General features: G+C 42.3%; 1 protein-coding gene across 1 annotated transcript; it reads right to left on the reverse strand.

The window, feature by feature from the left end:
* Positions 1-2,122: 2,122 nt before the first annotated feature.
* On the reverse strand, positions 2,123-14,653 carry LOC121402297 (intestine-specific homeobox-like). The gene is made up of 5 exons (XM_041589018.1): positions 13,179-14,653; positions 7,767-7,976; positions 5,365-5,516; positions 3,935-4,051; positions 2,123-2,332 (listed from the first exon to the last, which is right to left on the reverse strand). Exons 1-5 carry the CDS (start codon positions 13,357-13,359, stop codon positions 2,123-2,125), a joined length of 870 nt encoding a protein of 289 aa, XP_041444952.1. The 5' UTR covers positions 13,360-14,653.
* Between the last annotated feature and the right edge of the window lie 4,457 nt (positions 14,654-19,110).

The raw sequence follows: 19,110 nt of genomic DNA on the forward strand, positions 1-19,110 counted from the left end.
TGAGCAACCACAGATGGAGCCTGCCCAGACAGAGGGGAAGGTGAGTGATAAATACAGAATGAGCAACCACAGATGGACCCTGCCCTCAGTAATCTGTACCAAATGGCTGGCTGTGTGTTCAAGGAGCAATTAATAACTTTGTTTCTATGCATTGGATATATATTTAGTGTTAATGCACCATGTACATAAACCACACAAGTCCCCAGAGAGAGCATTTCAATGAATTCTACATTTTTGTGGTTGAAAAATACAAAGAAATATTATGCGGGTTCTTTATACTCTGGTAAGTAAAGGAGAAATCCTACCTTGTAAGCAGCACAAGGGCAAAGGAATGAAATCCCCAACTCCCCGGGGGAAGTTACTGTCGATTGCACTATACCTTCTCCAGGTGGCTCTGTGAGATTAACGAGAGCGCTGGTGTTTGCACCTTCTGCTCTCTGCCGCTCAGCAAGGTCTACATTCGGAGAGGAACTATCCCAAATAGCACCAGAGCTATTGTGTTTATCTAGAAATTTCATGCGCGGGGTCAGGGGTGGAAGAGAAGGCAAGAGCCAAGAGGGATAGGACCAGGCAATGAAACACATTTTCACTACAATGTAGACTTCTACTAGAGGAATACTTTGGGTGAGTGGATTTAGATTAACCTCAGCAGGTGACCCCAAAATATAAAAACCTGGGCAGTACACGCTCAAACTCAATATGTGAAGAGTCTGGGATCAGATATTAGCCCAATGTTTCTTAATTGTACTCTTGGGGAACCTAAATCAAGTCAACGAATGAGTTTGGTTACCCAAAAATGTGTTTAAGAACCAGACATGTCCTTTATTATAATGTTCTAAAGTAGGAAGAAACTTCACATTATTAAAGGGGATCCATCCGGTTAAACATGGCATGGAGATCCATTTTTTCCTCCCAGCCTATAGGTTAAGAATCCCTGTAGTAAACATTGAGAGTGGAAAGGATACCTGTGAGTAAGGTTCTACAGAGAGTGATGTTAGGTAGTGATCACCTACCATGGTCTGCATTGGTCTGATCCTGACATTGGTGTTGGGCTGTTGTCTAGTCCTAGTCAAATAATTTAACGATTGGATTGACCTGGTGCCAGTTTGGTCAGCAGCCAATAGCTGTCTTTGTAAAATGACCACTCCCCTTACAGGTGATTCCCTCTTCAGGGTCAATTTCTCATGTTTAGTTAAAGAGGAAATAGCTCAGGCTCTTCCTGATAAAATCTAATGAGCTGCCCTTGCTATGGAATGTTCCATTTGGTTGGGAACCTCTCAAGTGCCCACATGGCTTTTTGTAAAAGGAATATATAAATTAGGAAATTTGTGGGGAAACTGAAGCTGGATTAGTATCAACTTCATAGAAGCTACAGGGAAAACAAAGGACAATATACTTTCATGTCCTAATACTGTCAATAGATCCATACAAAGGGAACCTAGAACATAAAGGTATCATGCCCCTTTAAAAGGAAAAATGAATTATACAGTTTACTTTGATGTTCCCCCATCAGTAGATGTAGAATAGATTCATCATTGTTATTGCTTTTATTTAAAGTATAAGGATTATACATTCCTACAGCAGATCTGAAATAAATAGATCTAGTGGAAAGTCTTCCAGCTGTGAAACGGAACCAAATAAATCCGGCAACAGATGGGATCCTGCTTGTCTTCATTACATCTTGAATTTCTTTTCCTTCGGGAGCTCCTTGCGCGTTCTCCATTATTTCTCTCACCGTAGAACGAACCCTTTGCTGTGAGTCTTTTGAGGGAAATAAATATGGTCTGTGGCACCACTTATCTTCTATATTGCCCTCTAAATGCCAGTGGAAGGTTGGCCTATCTCTTTTTATATTTTTCACTTCATTTACTTCAACGTTGTTTTGTGCAGTGGGTTATAAAGAAGTGATCAGGAAATGTTACCATTCATTTTGGCAAAATTGTTTTATGGTTCTCTGCCAACTTTGGTTCTATCATCACTTTGGTGGAAAGGAGAATCTCGATGGCTTTCCAACATATTTTTCTTCACCAGTGGTAGAAAACTCTACTCTATTAATATGGGAAGTGCAAAGCAGACCCTGGGGGCACAAGGTAGACTTGTGGACTTGGACACCGATCAGATATTAAGTCGGGGAGGTGAGGGCGCTGCTGGGGAGGCTTCTTTGTGGGAGTGGAATGTAATATGGGGACATCCATACAGGAAAAGGCATTGGAGCTGTTGTATTTAGAGGTGTCATACTTGGTCCATATGCTAACGGGAGATGCCCTTGGAAAGAGTAATATAAATGGGGCAGGTCCACGTCCTGTAACTTGCTTGGCTGTAGACTAAAGTCCTGTGAATTCAGAAGAAAACACCATTGAGAAATCACGGAATAAAAGATAGGAGGAAACTCTTCAGAACCTGACGGGGCAGAATAAATGGATCGATTAAGTTTTTTTTATCAATGTCTATAAAGGCAGTGGTTGCCAAACCATTTCTGTTGAAGACTTTGGACCAGTCCGCCTCCTCACACCCAGAGGTCCAACTTTTGGTTGCGAAATGGGTATAATCAGTCATTCAGCCAAGAATATTTAGCTCAGCTCAAATCTCACCTTATCTGACCTTCAAGTTGGGCTTTCAGGTGTATCTAGGAGAGCAGTAGACCGTTCTCCCCAAATCTCATCCTAATTGACCTTCAAGCTTTGTTTTCTCTGGTATCTAGGAGAGCAATTTATCAATCCCCCAAAATCTCACCCTAACTGATCTTCATGCTGGTGTTCTGGTGTATCTAGGAGAGCAATTGCCCACCCCCTCCAAAACACACCCAAACTGACCTTCAAGCTGGGTGTTCTGGTGTATTTAGAAGAGCAAGTGACCCTTCTCCCCAATTTCCACCCTAATTGGCCTTTAAGCTAGGCTTGTAGGTGTTCCTAGGAGAATAACCTCATCTTACCCTAAACTGGCCTTTAGGCTAAGCCCCTCATGACATTGCTCTGAGCCACCCGGTTTGGGAACCGTTGATCTGTAGGAACTTAGAAACCAAGTCCATTTCCTTTAGACTTTTTTTTATAGGGTGTTTGCACTTAAAGTAATTTTGTTTTGTGCTGCCAGTCCATATTTTAAATTTGGAAGGAGCAGAACCAAATTATACCCAATCAGAGCTGGAATATTCACAGAGATAGAATAGCCTGTAGCCAATGAGATGGAGTATATTTACATGACTACACCAACCTGTATTGAAGCACAGGGTTAGTCCAGCCAGGAGCCAATTAGGAAATTAGAACCTAAGGTGGCAGTTTATAAACTTAATAGAGCTGCCAGCTTGCTGAAAAAAGTCTGGCGAAGGAGTTAATGCTGCGGAGTCATATGGTGATATCTGTATAACTTTATCTAAGCACCCCTTGCCCTGTCTTATCAATCATAAAAACATAGAATTGTATGCCAGATAAAGGCCAATTAGCCCAACCTATGACTAAACAAGTCAACGTATGGTTATTATCGATGAGCCTCCCTTGTCCTTGGGTATCTATGTTTGGCCTGGGTTTTCAATGAAGGACTTGGATCTTATATAAAGAGAAGAATATTGATTACCATATACATATTGAGCTTTCTATTGACAACTGATATTGTCCTCTCCTGAACTCCAAACTGTTACAGTCAGAAAACCCCCTGCTGTCATCCAACTATTCGTTCTGTCTTGCCTGGTACTTCTCAGGGTCCCAGAAGATCTTCTGGTGGGACCAGGTCCTAGTGGACCACAGCCTAGGAGGATTTCCATCACTCCATCCTTGTTTACATGACGGGTCACTTTACAACCCTCTTCCATTTGGCTATCTATATCTAATTACTGTGAACTTGCGGCCATTGTGTCAGGTTCTCTGGCGGTCCCTAGGAGACCCAATCTGTCACTTCTTAATCTTAAATGGTGCAATGAATGTGGACAGACATTGCTTACCGTGCAATCTGGCTTTGGGGCAGGGACCATATCGACCGACGTGAGATGCTGAAGCCCTCCGAAATTGCCCAGTTTTTCGTATTTTCTCCATTTGGCCCTTCGGTTTTGAAACCAAATCTTGTTGAGAAGAATAAGAAGAATTATTGGCTTCTAGTGACCCACCACCATGTTGCCTTCTAAATATGGAGAAGGGGTTTGCTGTAGGTATAGTAACTAGGGATGCACAGAATCCAGGATTTGGTTCAGGATTCAGCCTTTTTCGTCAGGATTTGGCTGAATCCCTCTGCCCGGCAGAACCGAATCCTAATTTTCATATACAAATTAGGGGCGGGGAGAGAAATCGCGTGACTTTTTGTCTCAAAACAAGGAAGTAAAAAAATGTTTTCCCCTTCCCACCCCTAATTTGGTTCAGTATTCAGCCGAACCTTTTTTAGAGGATTCCGGGGTTCGGCCGAATCCAAAATAGTGGGTTCGGTGCATCCCTAATAGTAACCTCTGCTAAGAATGTGGGCTCTCAACCCAATAATGTGAATTGATGTGAACGGATTTGAAGTTAGAAGGTTAGCAGTTTACATTCCTTTTTTGTTTTTAGAATTTCTGAGATATTAGCAGTTTTAGCCTGCTAATGCCAGGCTTTCAGCTCAACCGGTCTTTTTTAGTTGGTCCCCCGATATCGGCAGCTTTAATCTTCTCGTGTATGGCCACCTTTACCCAATGACATGATATTGGGAAGGATATTGGACAAACAGGCCCCCCCGGAACAGACCAGTTTGGAGTTGGCTGCTTTTATTGGCCTGTGTCTGCAGTTTTCAATCAAGCAGGCTATCTAAATGCTTCACTGCGAAATCATTAAAAACCCAAAGATTTAAAAACCTGCTTTGGAAAAATCCCATTAATAAAGAACATTTGTGTTATCCTACCAGCGAGGCACTGCATTCTCATTAAAGGTAAACAAGCTTATTGTCAATAATAACTTTCCTTTCTTTCCCCCTCGCAATTTAACGTCCCACCCTTTACGCGTTCTCAATTCAGACGAGCAGCATGCTAAATCATTCAGAGAAAGGATTTGTTTTTTTTGTTTTTTTTTACACCTGCCAATTTTCCGTGTATATATTTTTCCCTTTTATTCGCAGCAGCAGCATAAAGAGCTAAGGAGCTTATCTGGGCCACACATCATTAACTAGACAGGATTATTGTATTTTCATGCATCTCACAATTTGTCAGGCTATTACAGAAAAAGAAACCCTGAAAGCGCTGAGCGGAGAGATACTGAGTCCAGCTGTGTGGATTTATGTGGATTGATGGTTCTGACTCTTGAAACAATGTACGTTTGCTGTGGTCAACAAGCTGTTGCTACTTTGTTTCAGGAGTCAGAACCAGCAGACGCTGCTACCAATAACAATTGCAAGTAAGGACAAGTAGGGGCCCACCTGTACTCGGGCCTCTGGGAGCTGGATTTTGGTAGCCAGCTGGTCCCGTGTCTGTACGTCGGGGTAGTGGGTAACCTGGAATATCTGCTCCAGCTCCTGCAGCTGTGCCATGGTGAAGGTGGTTCTGATTCTTCTCTTGTTCTTCTGGTCACCTATAATGGAACAAGGGTTACTTGTAATCAATAAGACCTTATGTCTGCCCCCTCACTTGGTGCCTGGAAATCTCAATCCCAGGTGCCTATGTACAAAATACAGCTCTGCTTCTAATCAATGGCTGCAGTCTTTTTCTTTACAATATTGCCCATAAAATTCCACCCCCAGAACCCAGATGTACTTACCAGTGGTGTAACTTTAGCACCCAGGCCCCCACACCCCCTACCTGCAATTACATAGATACTCTCATCCTCCTTCCTGAAAAAATGTGCTGCTGTATCCCCTGCAGGCCCCATGGAGGGAAAGCTGGGACGCAGTCTCCTCCCCCAATAGTAGTTCAACCACAGGTACTTACCCCACCCAACACCCTATCTAAGCGGAGAGACTGTTCTGTCCCTCAGGCTGGGTTGGGGCAGTGTGATTAGTTAACTGGCTGGATTATTTTTTGCATTTGCACTCCAGCCTATGAGTACTCCAGCCTATGAGTAATCTAGCCTATAAATAATCCAGCCTATGAGTACCTTGTTTTATGAGTAATCTAACCTTTGAGTAATCCAGTCCATATCCAACCTATGAGTAATCCAGCCTATATCCAGGCTATGGGTAATACAGCCTATATCAGGCCTATGAGTAATCCATTTTATACCCAGTCTATGAGCATTCCAGCCTATATCCAACCTATGAGTAATCCATCCTATATCCAACCTATGAGTAATCCAGCCTATATCAAGCCTATGTGAAACCCAGCCCAAATCCAGTTTATGCGTAATCCAGCCTATAACCACCCTATGAGTAGTCCAGCCTATAGCCATCCTGGAGTAATCCAGTCAATGAGTAATACAGCCTATGAGTACTTCGTTTTATGAGTAATCTAACCTTTGAGTCATCCAGTCTATATCCAACCTATGAGTAATCCAGCCTATATCCAGGCTATGAGTAATACAGCCTATATCAAGCCTATGAGTAATCTAGCCTATATCCAACCTAAGAGTAATCCCGCCTATATCCATCATATTAGTAATACAGCCTATATCAAGCCTATGAGTAACCCAGCCCAAATCCAGTTTATGCGTAATCCATCCTATAACCAGCCTATGAGTAATCCAGCCTATAGCCATCCTATGAGTAATCCAGTCAATGAGTAATAAAGACTATATCCAACCTATGAGAAATCGGGCCTATGGGTACTCCAGCCTTTATCCAACCTATGAGTAATCCAGCCTATATCCAACATATGAGTATTCCAGCCTATATCCAACCTAAGAGTACTCCAGCCTACTTACCAGCGCACTCTCAAATTGCCCCAAAATTATCCTCCAACCTGAGTCGGACCCTCTCTGATTATGTCACAAATGGGTGCTGTGACATCACTATAGGGGAGGGAATTGTGTGTTACCAGCGGGGAGAGGCCCATGATTTGGTGACTCAGTTTCGAGGCCCAAACCCACTTGGCATGTTTCGCTTATCTGTTGTTCAAAGCAGTTGACTGGAGCCAATGAGGTGCTGTTTCCTTATATGTGTATGAAAAATGTCCTATTCCCAAAATTTGAGGGGCCTTAAAGTGATTTAGGCCCCTGATCCCCAGTGTGTGTTCCCTAAGGAATCAAATGCCTGTAAGGACCAATATATCCCTGGCCTAATCCTGCCAATGATATGGAACCAGCGCATTGTAAATATCGTATGCCCAGAGCTAAGGTGTTTCATTATTTAAGTTCCCCTTTAAAGAGAATCCTATTTCGCATCCGACTTGGTGTTACTCAAGCACAAATAAAATCTTGTTTCCATATCCCTTTCAGTATTGCGCCTCACGTATTTCGCAGTCACCGCTTCTCTGAGTGCCCGACCCCTGCCGCTGGATTCATAGGACTTGCAAATTTTTATAAGCCGGATTGTTCTGCCAACAATAAATGTCGACGTTCCCCACGGAAATGCGACTCAGTATAAACAAAGAGGCTGACAAGGTGGGGGTCATCGGGGTACCAGGCCGGCGCATTTTTATTGACTTGTTTGTTCCGAGTTTATTAGAACGTTTTTTTGTTGACAGCAACACAGGGAACTATATGTAGAATTTCAGAGCAACATACAAAGCAGAGCAGCTTTTGGGTGGAATTCCTCTTTATAAAAACACACATGAAAAATAAAGACCATCTGCAATCTGTTTTACACTATTATATCACACATTTTAAGGTGAAATTCCTAAACTTCCGAAATCATCCAGATCCTGGTACTAATGACTTCTATCAACTTACAAGTGGAGCTTTCCTGCGTTGTGTCGCTCAGCTCGTCCTCCCCTTCATGGTGTTCAAACCCATCTCTACCATTCACTGTCGGGGGGTCCGACCCTGGAACATTGGCCCTTATTCTCTTGTAATGGGGAGTCTGCATTGGGCCCTCAGCTCTGGAAGCAACGGCTCCTGATGGAACTTCTGGTTCTTCTTCTGGAACCTCCAAAGGGGAACCTAAAGGCAACGTCACAGTATCATTAGTAACCTTCATATATTCCCCAGTCTTTTTTCACTAGGGGGGCCCAGTCTGAAGGCCAGTTAGGGGGAGATTTGGGGTGAGTGTTTATTTGTGCCCTGGGTACCCCTGGAACTATAGCAGGGTGACACCCCAATGTTTCTATATATCTGTAACCTTGTTATGAGCTAAGGGGGCCCAGTCTGAAGGTCAGTTAGGGGGAGATTTGGGGTGAGTGCTTATTTGTACCCTGGGTACCCCTAAAACTATAGCAGGGTGACTGTTACCCCAATGTTTCTATATATCTGTAACCTTGTTATGATCTAAGGGGGCCCAGTCTGAAGGCCAGTTAGGGGGAGATTTGGGGTGAGTGCTTATTTGTACCCTGGATACCCCTGGAACTATAGCAGGGTGACACCCCAATGTTTCTATATATCTGTAACCTTGTTATGAGCTAAGGGACCCCGTCTGAAGGTCAGTTAGGGGGAGATTTGGGGTGAGTGTTTATTTGTACCCTGGGTACCCCATGGAACTATAGCAGGGTGACACCCCAATGTTTCTATATATCTGTAACCTTGTTATGAGCTAAGGGGGCCCAGTCTGAAGGTCAGTTAGGGGGAGATTTGGGGTGAGTGTTTATTTGTACCCTGGGTACCCCTGGAACTATAGCAGGGTGACACCCCAATGTTTCTATATATCTGTAACCTTGTTATGAGCTAAGGGGGCCCAGTCTGAAGGCCAGTTAGGGGGAGATTTGGGGTGAGTGAATATTTGTACCCTGGGTACCCCTGGAACTATAGCAGGGTGACACCCCAATGTTTCTATATAACTGTAACCTGGTTATGAGCTAAGGGGGCCCAGTCTGAAGGTCAGTTAGGAGGAGATTTGGGGTGAGTGTTTATTTGTACCCTGGGTACCCCTGGAACTATAGCAGGGTGACTGTTACCCCAATGTTTCTATATATCTGTAACCTTGTTATGAGCTAAGGGGGCTCAGTCTGAAGGTCAGTTAGGGGGAGATTTGGGGTGAGTGTTTATTTGTACCCTGGGTACCCCTGGAACTATAGCAGGGGGACACCCCAATGTTTCTATATATCTGTAACCTTGTTATGAGCTAAGGGGGCCCAGTCTGAAGGCCAGTTAGGGGGAGATTTGGGGTGAGTGTTTATTTGTACCCTGGGTACCCCTGGAACTATAGCAGGGTGACACCCCAATGTTTCTATATATCTGTAACCTTGTTATGAGCTAAGGGGGCCCAGTCTGAAGGTCAGTTAGGGGGAGATTTGGGGTGAGTGTTTATTTGTACCCTGGGTACCCCTGGAACTATAGCAGGGTGACACCCCAATGTTTCTATATATCTGTAACCTTGTTATGAGCTAAGGGGGCCCAGTCTGAAGGTCAGTTAGGGGGAGATTTGGGGTCCAGTACACCTTTAAGTCTGCATCCCTTTTCGTTATGTACTTTAAATAAATCTGAAATGGTTTTCGCTGTTTATTTTTATCCCATTTTGTCCCATTTTAATGATTTTCTCTTTCTCTTTTAAACTGTTATTTTTGAGAGCAGAAACCCCATTAATTTGGAGCCGGCTCTGACTGATAGCTCATAGTTTCCCACGCTTGAGTCAATTTCATTTTTTTTTATTACTTTATATCGGAAGGAAAATAAGGCTCCCCTGTAACATCTCTCCAGAAGCTCTCAAGTCCCGTCATTCAGTTGTCACTCTCACACGGAGCCGGCGGGGAATGTCAGTTACCGGGAGTCAAATTTTCCTTATACGCCGAGGTAGAAGCCTAACCTGTTCCGTGTAGGACGGGAATTGGTTTAAAGGGCAAATTCATCATTGCATTTGCACAAGTGACAATGTAATTGGTCTTCAATGGACTTTACATGCCCATTTCTTATTATACCGTGTGTGTGTGGTTAATATGCAGATTCGTTATGGCCATAATCTATTCTAATCTATTTTATTTAGTATCTAATCTATTTTATTTAGTGATTATACTGGCTCATCTTGGGTTAAAACACAGAAGTATCCATTATCTGTAATAACTATACTAGCAGATCTTGGGTTAATAAGCTGATTATCCATTTCTTGTAGTAACTATGCTGGCATATTTGTAGTTAATATGCTGATTATCCATTTTTTGCTGTACTGGCACATTAGAGTTAAAATGCCCATTAGTTATTTTTTTTAGTGATTATATTGGCTCTTCTAGGGTTAATATGCTGATTACCCACTTTCCATAGTGATATCTATCTACTACATCTGGGGTTAAAATGTCCATTATCAATTTTTTAGGGATGCACCGAATCCAGGAATCAGTTCAGGATTCGGCCTTTTTCAGCAGGATTCGGATTCGGCCAAATCCATGTGTGTGGCCGAACTGAATCTGAATCCGAATTCGCATATGTAAATTAGGCGTGGGAAGGAAAATCATGTGACTTTTCGTCTCAAAACAAGGACGTAAAACAGTCTTTTCCCATTGTTTCCTTTCCCGCCTCTAATTTGCATATGCAAATTAGGATTTGGCTTTGGTTGGGTATTCGGCCGAATCTTTCACGAAGGATTCTGGGCTTCGGCCGAATCCCAAATAGTGGATTCAGTGCATCCCTACTATTTTTAGTGATCACACTGGCAAGTCTGCGGTTAATTTGCTGATTATCCATTTCCTGCAGTAATTTTACTGGGCACGTTGGGGTTAATATGCAAATGAGCTGTTTTTCCATAGTAATTATACTGGCACATTAGAGTTAAAATGCCCATTATCTATTCTATCTAGTGATTATACTGCCTATTCTGGCTTAATAGGTTAAATATCTATTTTCTGTAGTGATTATAGTTACTCATCTGTGGTTAATATGCTCATTATTCATTTTTTTTGTAGTTATACCGGCATGTCTGGGGTATTTTATGGAAATTGGGTGTTTTTTCTTTAGGAGCATGTGCAAAAGCCAAACATTGTTTCTATGATTGTCAGTTGTTAGCAAATGGGCTTTGCCAATAAATTGATTTCCTACAAATTTCACACCTAGTTATTGTATACACTCGAGAAAAACAGGTAGTTTGCGCTTGATGCCTTTGCCCATGACAGGTGCTAATGTAATGCATTAAAGTCGGTTGCTATGGGTTACTAGAACTTTGTGATTACATTACCCAATAACCAGTACTGGAGTCAAGTTTTCCCGTTGGAAAGGCGGCAGAGAGAGAGAAAAATTGTCCCTTGTGCTTTAGCCGCATTTTTACTTTGACTGGCTAAGTCTGCTGGGAGTTGCAGTCCAACAGCATCTACATTGTATCGTTCAGTGGATTTTCATATAGAGAACAGTGCAAATGTCGGATTATATTACACACAGTCTCATTGCATCCAAACACACGGTGCATTTTTATATTATGAAATCACCCCTAACGATCGTTATGATTGATTATCCAGACTTGATTATAAATGGCACCCGTTCTGTCTTTTCTTGTTCGCTATTATTTGTATGCAGCTGCTAAGCTTCTCGTACTGTACAAATCAGTAACCAACTTCAGATTTATGCTACAAGCAGGCTTGCACACAGGCTTGGCATTTATGGATCACCATATTTATATTGTTGGAAGAGATTCATAACAGCATCACGGAACCATGCCTGGAAGGGTACTGGTGGTGTTAAAGACTGGGACAGATCAGGTGAGAAATTTAACAGTTTGATTTTCGGCAGTTCAGGAATGGGCAACCCAGATGGGCCAGGAACCCTAAAAACATAGAACTCAGTAGGGGGAGCAAGCCTGTAGGAGACATAGGTCTTCGCTGAACAAGAAACCTTAGGAATGGCCAACCAAGGTGGGCCGGGAACCCTTCAAACATACACTAAGCAAGAAATGACAGTAGGAAGTTAGGCAATGGCCAACCCAGATGGGCTGGGAACTCTAAAAACACTGAGTTGGGGGAAGGAGCCTGGAAGAGACATAGGTCTTCCTTGATCAAGAAACCATAGGAATGGCCAACCCAGATGGACCAGGAACCCTTGAAACATACACTATACCTAGATTTATGGAACCCAGTAGGAGAAGGAAACCTGCACAAGGCATATGGCTCCTCTAAGTATGAAATATGACCTCAAAAAGTTAGGTAATGGTCACCCACGATAGGACAGGAACCCTAGAAACATAGAACTCAATAGGGGTGGGAATCTTGGAAAAGGCATAGGGCGTCCCTGAGCATGAAGCGAGATGATTTATGGAACTCTGTAGGGAGTGGAAACCCCCATAGGTCTCCCCAGGTATGAAATGTGACCTCAAAAAGTTAGGCAATGGACAACCAAGATGGACCAGTAACCCTAGAAGCATCAAGCCCAAAAGGGGAAGAAAACCTAGAAGGTGCAGGGCTCCAAAGGGCATGAAGCGCGATCTTAGGCAGATCAGAAATCCAAATGGGCTGTAACCCTGGAAACATAGAACCCAGTAGGGGAAGGAAATCTGGGTGAGGCATAAGTGATATACAAATTAGTTGTATGGTTTCAGACAGTAAAGTAATGGGTAACCCAGCAGGGCCAGTAATCCTATACACATAGATACCAGTAAGGGGCTGAAATCTGGACAAGGCATAGGACTTCCCTGAGCATACAGTTAAATCCCAGTTAGGCAACTGACAATCCAGATGGGTCAGTAACCAGATGTTACTGGGCCCCATAGCAAATTAATTTTAGGGCTCCCAATATATCCAGAGGTTGGCCTGTTTTACCAACATATATTGAAATTGTTCATTAATTAGGGCCTCATTGGGCCCCCCTGCAAATGCAGGATCTGCAGTTCCTCTGTAGTTATGCCCCTGTCAGTAATCCTAGAAACATAGAACCTAATAAGGGGAAATAATCCTGGCTGGTCTAGGGCTAAGTCAATTAGGGAATGGGTAGTCCAGATGGGGCAGTTAGAATCCAGTTAACCAAGAAAGTCTGAGATAAACATGTCTCACCACAGAATGGTGTAAGATGGAAAATATTAGGAAATGTGAAGTTCTAGTGAGCAGAAACCAAGACCTCAGAAGAGGGAGAAAACCCTAGGATAGACCCAGGACTTCTCTGCTCATGGAATATAAATGGGCTGTCACTGATTTTCCTCAGGCAAATCTGGGATATCACTCTGCTAAGAAGGAACTTTTTCTTCTTATAATACATTTAGTTGAGTTTTGAAGACCACATTATGATTGTCCTTCAACTTACCTGCATCCACCTCAGTTGCTGTTCCCAGGTGCATTGCTAATAAATGTCCTGTATATGAATAATCTAAGAAAGGCTTCCTGGAAACATTCTTGTGAGAAGGTTTCTTCAGAATTTCTTCAATGGAATACGATAAACCTGGGGTTGAGAGACTCTTGCAGTCTTTAGAAGTCCTGAGTTCCATGGCCTAGAATTCAATGGTAGCCAGTGGCCCTAGGAAGGATATTTAGCCCTTCAACTACAAGGTGAGTCTATGTGTTGGGAAGCTTTAGAGAAAGTTATTTTTACACTAGAGTTTCCAAATAGAAAAGGGGCAATCTTATAGGGTTGTCCTTCAATTTGGGATAGAAATGTATCATTGCAAAGAGTCATTGGAAATATGTGCAAACAAACTGATTTTATCATGTTGATCCTGGATCTCCATAACAAGTGAAGAACGTCCATAAAGTAGTCTGAAGATCTGACACTCAAGGAGGACGATATCACCCAGATAACACATCAAACATATTCACCAAGGGTTCAATCTTCTACCAACGTCCTCCTTTAACCATGAAACGACACTGTAGAATAACATCTATTCATTCCATATCAGGATGAATCACAATAACCAGGTCATGGAGTCAATGGCTTTCTATGAAGAAGGTCCAGGAAGACTGTCTTGTTATTTACTTGGAACCCAGTTATTTCTACTTCAGCTTTCCACCATCGAGACAATTCTATTTCTATCTGGTCAAGGTGGAAAAGGAGAGATTCCTTCAAGGGCCCCCTTCTTCTGGTGTAGTATTTCTCAGACGTATATATGAGTTTATATGCTTCAGTTATTCCATAGACCTCACCGTTTCATATGGTTTCAACATAGCGTGTACCATAACTGACTGAGGTTTGGTCCTTATTGTCCTCTCTTCAGATTCCTTCTAGCCTTGAGTTCTTCTTCAGTCCTCACCCTGCTTTATTCTCTCTTATTCTTCCTTTCAATCTCCCGAACTCTTAGAGCTTTTATTTTCTCCTTTATGTTGATGTAGTGCCTCATGTTCTTCCCTTTTGAACTCTCCACCTCCAAACGACTGCCATATACTCTATAATGACTTCACGTTTTCTTCCCCTTTCTCCCAATCACCTGTGCCCTTCTGCTTGTATGTCATTGTTATCTGCCTGCCAGACTACTATTGACAAACCCTTCCTTATTTGCTTGCTTCTCGCATATCTATGACACTTGGTTTACTCTGTAACCATTACCAGCCCATAGAAACCCTTTCAGTGCCGGAGGAACCACCGATAAGATTTTGGCCTTCTGCTGGTGAACAGCCTGGATCAATGATCTGCAAATTGGTTAGGATAAGTTTCCCCTTACACATTGGACAGAAGGAAAGGGCAAGTTAGGGTGCAACAACTAATCCTTGTACTAACTACTCAATTATTAATCACCCCTCTGTGGCTGAGCAACAACCTTGAGGCGGGTGAATAATTGGGCTTGTAGCATGTTGGAGAAGATCAAGGTTACCCTAGAAATTGGGGGGGATCAGCTTTGATGGTTAATTGGAAGACCGATTAGCTTATATTATTTGGTCCTGGCAATGTCAGAATGTTCTCTGTTCCTAAATAGGTTTATTGTTCAGCCTTTAGAGGTTGTTGAACTGCAACTATCTGCCTTCTGGGTGCAGGAAGTTTTAGTGCAGCTGTAGAAAATCAATAGCTATTAAACCTGGTTGGTGTAGTTATATTAAGATCTATGGAAAATGCCATATGTAAAGCCTGGAGTGCTCCAAAGCTGCCCAAACCAATTAATATGGCAGCTTCTTCCCAGTCCTTCAATAGAGAAACCCTATTGTCTCTGGATGGTGTTGGGGAAAGGATGTTTATCAAGTACCAGCTGTGATCTAAGATGGTCTTAACCCCCTTCATTGTGTCTATTACCCTTCTATAGAAAGCCAGCACATACTATATTATGGGCAGGTTTCTCCTGGTTGAGATTTAATTTATCATATATCCTTGGTATCATTTCAGATTAAAGTTAAACTCTCCATAAGAGTGTATGACATCTTGTGTCTGTACTTGTTATATATTCAGATTTGCTTCCTCTAATGGGCAGATGTTATGGGCTGTTCCTGCTGAATTGTGCTTAGTACAGGGAATACCTATGCTGCCATAGTTTTATGGGATCTCTCTGTACAGACTATGAGCAAACTTAGGGACTGTTCCTGCTGAATTGTGCTTAGTACAGGGAATACCTATGTGCCATAGTTTTATGGGATCTCTCTGTACAGACTATGAGCAAACTTAGGGGCTGTTCCTGCTGAATTGTGCTTAGTACAGGGGAATACCTATTCTGCCATAGTTTTATGGGATCTCTCTGTACAGACCATGAGCAAACTTAGGGGACTGTTCCTGCTGAATTGTGCTTAGTACAGGTTGCCGGATATAATAATCCATATTTGTTATGGTGACTGCTGCACGTGCCACACATAGACACTGCAATAACAATTACTGCTATTTACTTTAAGGGCAGAATGAAGATCTGGAGCTGATCAAAGAGCCGATACAAAATGACAGATAAGATTTGTATCACGGGAAAGGTTAAATAGAGCCTGTTGTGTGCTCATGGCCAAAAGCTGTCCTATTCTTTGCCACTGTCTGTAGACTTAATTGGGAAGTCCAACTAAAAATACTTTTTACATTTTTTTTAATGAAAGAGAATATAATTCTAAGAAAATTCCCAATATCCATTCATACCTCATTCTCTTCTCTGCACTGCTGCCTCTGACTCCTGATACAACTTCCCAATATCCATTCATTCCTCATTCTCACTGGGTTTATAGTTCTGTGTAACTGTCATTGTGTCTGTCCCTTTCTCTGCACTGCTGCTTCTGACTCCTGATACAACTTCCCAGCTGGAGCTGGTCACTGCTCTTGTAGAACTATAACAAACAAGGGAAAGTTGTGCTCACCACTAATTTAAAACCATTAGGCGGGGGTGCAATGAGGGTGTGACCACAAAATACATTTAGACAAATACAAGATTCCTCTGCACTCAACCCATTATCAATATATTTAAGACAGAGACATTTTGTGCATACTGCTACTGAAAAATGCCTTACCCTTTAAACAAAACAGGGAGCAGTGACCAGCTCCATGTTGTAGCTCCCACCCCCTCCAACTATAGTCAGGTGATCCCACTGGTGTCTAATAAAAGGGCAGCCAAGTTTGGGAGTTTTACTTTGAAAGCAGCTAGAAAGTTGCAGGTAAAACGCATTCGTCCCTTTTATAAAATGTATAATGAAACCATAGAATTCTTAATGAATCAGATGAAAATTGAGCATAGGACTGGCCAGATATGGGATGACTTTGACGTAGTTGTTCAGCTTAAATATATTGTAATATATGGACAAACAATCCCTGTTTTGTTTAAAGGGTAAGGCATTTTTCAGTAGCAGTAGCACAAAATGTCTCTGTCTTAAATATATTGATAATGGGTTGAGTGCAGAGGAATCTTGTATTTGTCTATATGTATTTTGTGGTCACACCCTCATTGCACCCCCGCCTAATGATTTTAAAAACTAGTGGTGAGCACAACTTTCCCTTGTTTGTTCCTGATACAACTTCCCAATATCCATTCATTCCTCATTCTCACTGGGTTTATAGTTCTGTGTAACTGTCATTGTGTCTGTCCCTTTCTCTGCACTGCTGCTTCTGACTCCTGATACAACTTCCCAATATCCATTCATTCCTCATTCTCACTGGGTTTATAGTTCTGTGTAACTGTCATTGTGTCTGTCCCTTTCTCTGCACTGCTGCTTCTGACTCCTGATACAACTTCCCAATATCCATTCATTCCTCATTCTCACTGGGTTTATAGTTCTGTGTAACTGTCATTGTGTCTGTCCCTTTCTCTGCACTGCTGCTTCTGACTCCTGATACAACTTCCCAATATCCATTCATTCCTCATTCTCACTGGGTTTATAGTTCTGTGTAACTGTCACTGTGTCTGTCCCTTTCTCTTCTCTGCACTGCTGCCTCTGACTCCTGATACAACTTCCCAATATCCATTCATTCCTCATTCTCACTGGGTTTATAGTTCTGTGTAACTGTCATTGTGTCTGTCCCTTTCTCTGCACTGCTGCTTCTGACTCCTGATACAACTTCCCAATATCCATTCATTCCTCATTCTCACTGGGTTTATAGTTCTGTGTAACTGTCATTGTGTCTGTCCCTTTCTCTTCTCTGCACTGCTGCTTCTGACTCCTGATACAACTTCCCAATATCCATTCATTCCTCATTCTCACTGGGTTTATAGTTCTGTGTAACTGTCATTGTGTCTGTCCCTTTCTCTTCTCTGCACTGCTGCCTCTGACTCCTGATACAACTTCCCAATATCCATTCATTCCTCATTCTCACTGGGTTTATAGTTCTGTGTAACTGTCATTGTGTCTGTCCCTTTCTCTGCACTGCTGCTTCTGACTCCTGATACAACTTCCCAATATCCATTCATTCCTCATTCTCACTGGGTTTATAGTTCTGTGTAACTGTCATTGTGTCTGTCCCTTTCTCTGCACTGCTGCCTCTGACTCCTGATACAACTTCCCAATATCCATTCATTCCTCATTCTCACTGGGTTTATAGACATGTATAACTGTCGTTGTTATAGAAAGCATCCTCTCATTTGAATGGCAGAATCCATCACGTTGGTGCAGTTGGAAGCAGCCGGGGAACAAGGCACCTGCATGTGAGATGGTATTAGAGAGTGGGCACAGGTTTGCCTGTACCTTAAAAACCGGGGGTTGGTATTTGTGGGTATTTGGGCAGCAAGTGGGTCCGAAAGTGCATTTTGTTCTGTTAAAATGAAGTAAGTAGGTTGGGTTGCAGGTGAACTTGGAGCGTAAATCAAGCCCACTTGGGGAAATAGTGTTCGCTTCAGAAACCGTTTGATTTAATTACTACTAAATCCTGTTATAGGAATTATCAATATCCCTCAGTATCTTTTTTTTTTAAAGGGAAAGTAGCACAGATGTTGTCTGCTGTAGTTTATTATGAGCGGCTGAGGGGCCCCAGTAATGAATCCATGAGATGTTCTGTTGTTTGGAGTTATCCGCAGACCTCAGCTTTCTCTCGCTTTCCATTAACTTCCCGGCCGCACGGCTCATTAGCTGCTCACTCTGTGAATAATTAAGAAAGGAATTTTTAATAACCGTCTAGAAACAAATTTATTTGTTGGGTTGATCCATCTCCCCCCCAAGTTTAATACCTGCAGTGCTCTTCTAACTTTCAGCACTAGGGGGAGCTGTAAATTCAGTTATGTCTAGTTTATAGTCTGACCTTTCCCGGCTGGAATGGGTCTAAAAGTCCAATATTCACCTTGGTTGTTATATGTTATAGCTGTATTTAAGTTGCATTCGTTTAATCTTGTCCGTATATCTGTACAGTAAAACTCCACGAACCCTTTTCATCAGATTTTGTGGGTCAGCTTTTATCCAATCATGCCACTTAAGAATTTAAAATAAATCTATGTTGGAAAGTTTTTTTGCAAAACTGTATTTTGGGGTTGATATCCCCTTTAATACACTGTAAGAATGACATTTTCCCCTTAGATGAAGGTATTAGTCTTCAACATTAATGTAATAAAAGTCATAGTGTTAGCTCCAGGTGTAGTCACCCTTAGCAGCCAATCAGCAGGTAGCATAATCACTCACCTGTTGGAAAGCAAACATCTGATTGGTTGCTCTGGGAAACTAGAACTGGTGGGGACATCAATGGAATTAAAATAGAATTGTTTATGCCCCCTGATCCTCCCCAGCAGTTACTTACCGCAGAACCCCCTGATGATGGCCCAACCTCTTCCAATGCATCCTCTATTTGTCTTTCTTTATCGGATATTCTTAGAAGAGAAGGAGAAGACCTTTTGGTCAAGTTCCACTTTGAGGCCCAAGATTTGACCAGAGCC

Source organism: Xenopus laevis, chromosome 3S, assembly GCF_017654675.1.
Source record: "Xenopus laevis strain J_2021 chromosome 3S, Xenopus_laevis_v10.1, whole genome shotgun sequence".
In the NCBI taxonomy this organism is placed as follows: domain Eukaryota; kingdom Metazoa; phylum Chordata; class Amphibia; order Anura; family Pipidae; genus Xenopus; species Xenopus laevis.

Excerpts from the sequence above, each read along its gene's own strand:
- LOC121402297 (XM_041589018.1), bottom strand. The coding sequence starts at position 13,359 with ATGGAACTCAGGACTTCTAAAGACTGCAAGAGTCTCTCAACCCCAGGT. Across the intron at positions 7,977-13,178 it reads AGCAACTGAGGTGGATGCAG|GTTCCCCTTTGGAGGTTCCA; the intron begins GTAAGTTGAAGG and ends CGTTGCCTTTAG. Across the intron at positions 2,333-3,934 it reads CCCCAAAGCCAGATTGCACG|GACTTTAGTCTACAGCCAAG; the intron begins GTAAGCAATGTC and ends CTGAATTCACAG.